Source organism: Dipodomys spectabilis, unplaced genomic scaffold, assembly GCF_019054845.1.
Source record: "Dipodomys spectabilis isolate Male_0828 unplaced genomic scaffold, ASM1905484v1 ptg000662l, whole genome shotgun sequence".
Taxonomy (NCBI): Eukaryota; Metazoa; Chordata; class Mammalia; order Rodentia; family Heteromyidae; genus Dipodomys; species Dipodomys spectabilis.
Window position 1 is genome coordinate 106617 of NW_024871339.1, and position 1574 is coordinate 108190.

A 1574-nucleotide genomic window follows, 5' to 3' on the forward strand; every position below is an offset into this window, starting at 1 on the left:
GCCATTTTTCTTCTGTTTTTCTGGCTTTTTCTGCTCATTTGGTATGAAAGTAACACTAATTTTGTGCTAGAACATAATTTTAAGGCAAGCATCAACCAAAGTTTGGTAGTTGCACAGTCAAAAGGCTATAGACACAATCTAGTTCAACAGATACAATCTATTCAACATCAAACAACTATGGATTAATGGGATAAGAATAGCAAAGAAAAAAATTGGCAAACCAGAAATTATTAGATGTAGGGAGAAATGTGGGGAAAAATAGAATTATAGGGTGGTGGCGAGGTAAGATGAGAGTGAATTTAACCAAGGCCTAATCTCAGAGAGGGAAATGGATTGGACAGAATGATAGGAGAGACATTAAGAAAAAAAAAAACCAGAAAATATAGAAAAACAAAAATTTAAATTTAAAAAGATAAATACTTGGTTCCCGGCCCGGAAGGCCCGCGGGTCAGAGCTGTGCGTTAACCCGGCTGGATGGAGGCGGAGGCGTTGGCCGTGTCCATGCCAGCCCCGGGCGTCTCGACCGCCATGTCTTTGGCCCTGGAGACGGCACGGTGGATGGAGGAAGCGATGCACATGGCCAACAACGCCCTTGAAAATACCGAAGTACCTGTTGGCTGTCTTATGTTCTACAACAATGAAATCGTGGGGAAGGGAAGAAATGAAGTGAATCAAACCAAAAATGCTACTCGACATGCAGAAATGGTGGCCATTGATCAAGTCCTAGATTGGTGTCAACGAAATGGCCAGAGTCCTTCTGCTGTGTTTGAACGTACCGTGTTGTATGTCACTGTGGAACCCTGCATTATGTGTGCAGCTGCTCTCGGCCTGATGAAAATCCCGCTGGTCGTCTACGGCTGTCAGAATGAACGATTTGGTGGCTGTGGCTCCGTTCTAAATGTTGCCTCTGCTGACTTACCAAATATGGGAAAACCATTTCAGTGCATCCCTGGATATCGGGCTGAGGAAGCTGTGGAACTGTTAAAGGCCTTCTACAAGCAAGAAAATCCTTATGCACCAAAAACAAAATTTCGGAAGAAGGAATTTCAGAAATCCTGAACTTGTAATAAAAGACGAAAGCCCCATGGTGACCTGGATAGAATCCCCAGCCTGAAAAGCTGCTGGCATGGAGGGAGCATATATTATGTGTTGTTTGTTATTCTCCGGGAAGACGGAGAATAACATTTGCACTCTTAAGGGAACAAATTAGTGCTTCTTAAAAGGCTGACAATTGTAAACAACTATTAGCTTCTCCACAGCTGAAAGAACATTTTTATGAAGGGGGGGAAAAACTAAAGTTTGAGGTTTTAGGAATTAGCAAACAGTACATGTCTTTAAGCCACAGCTTCAATCCATTCCAGCTGAGTGCAGGCTGGGATTTCAGTGTCCATCCACACCCCATCACCTGCACTCATTTGGAATAGAAAGCCATGGTCACGTGTGTCCTTTACAACTGGGTTTTTGGAGGTGGAGTTGGATTTTCATTCTTTATAGCTGTTGTGGTCTCCCAGTGTATTGGCTGCGTGAGTGTGAGTGTGTTTGTGTGTGTGTTGGCTTTAGGGCTTGAACTCAAC

The 1574-nt window shown here is 43.5% G+C and overlaps 1 protein-coding gene across 1 annotated transcript; it reads left to right on the forward strand.

Moving 5' to 3' along the window:
• Positions 1-474: 474 nt before the first annotated feature.
• On the forward strand, positions 475-1059 carry LOC122101429 (tRNA-specific adenosine deaminase 2-like). Its single transcript, XM_042671752.1, has one exon. The coding sequence runs from the start codon at positions 475-477 to the stop codon at positions 1057-1059; it is 585 nt and encodes a 194-aa protein (XP_042527686.1).
• Positions 1060-1574: the final 515 nt, after the last annotated feature.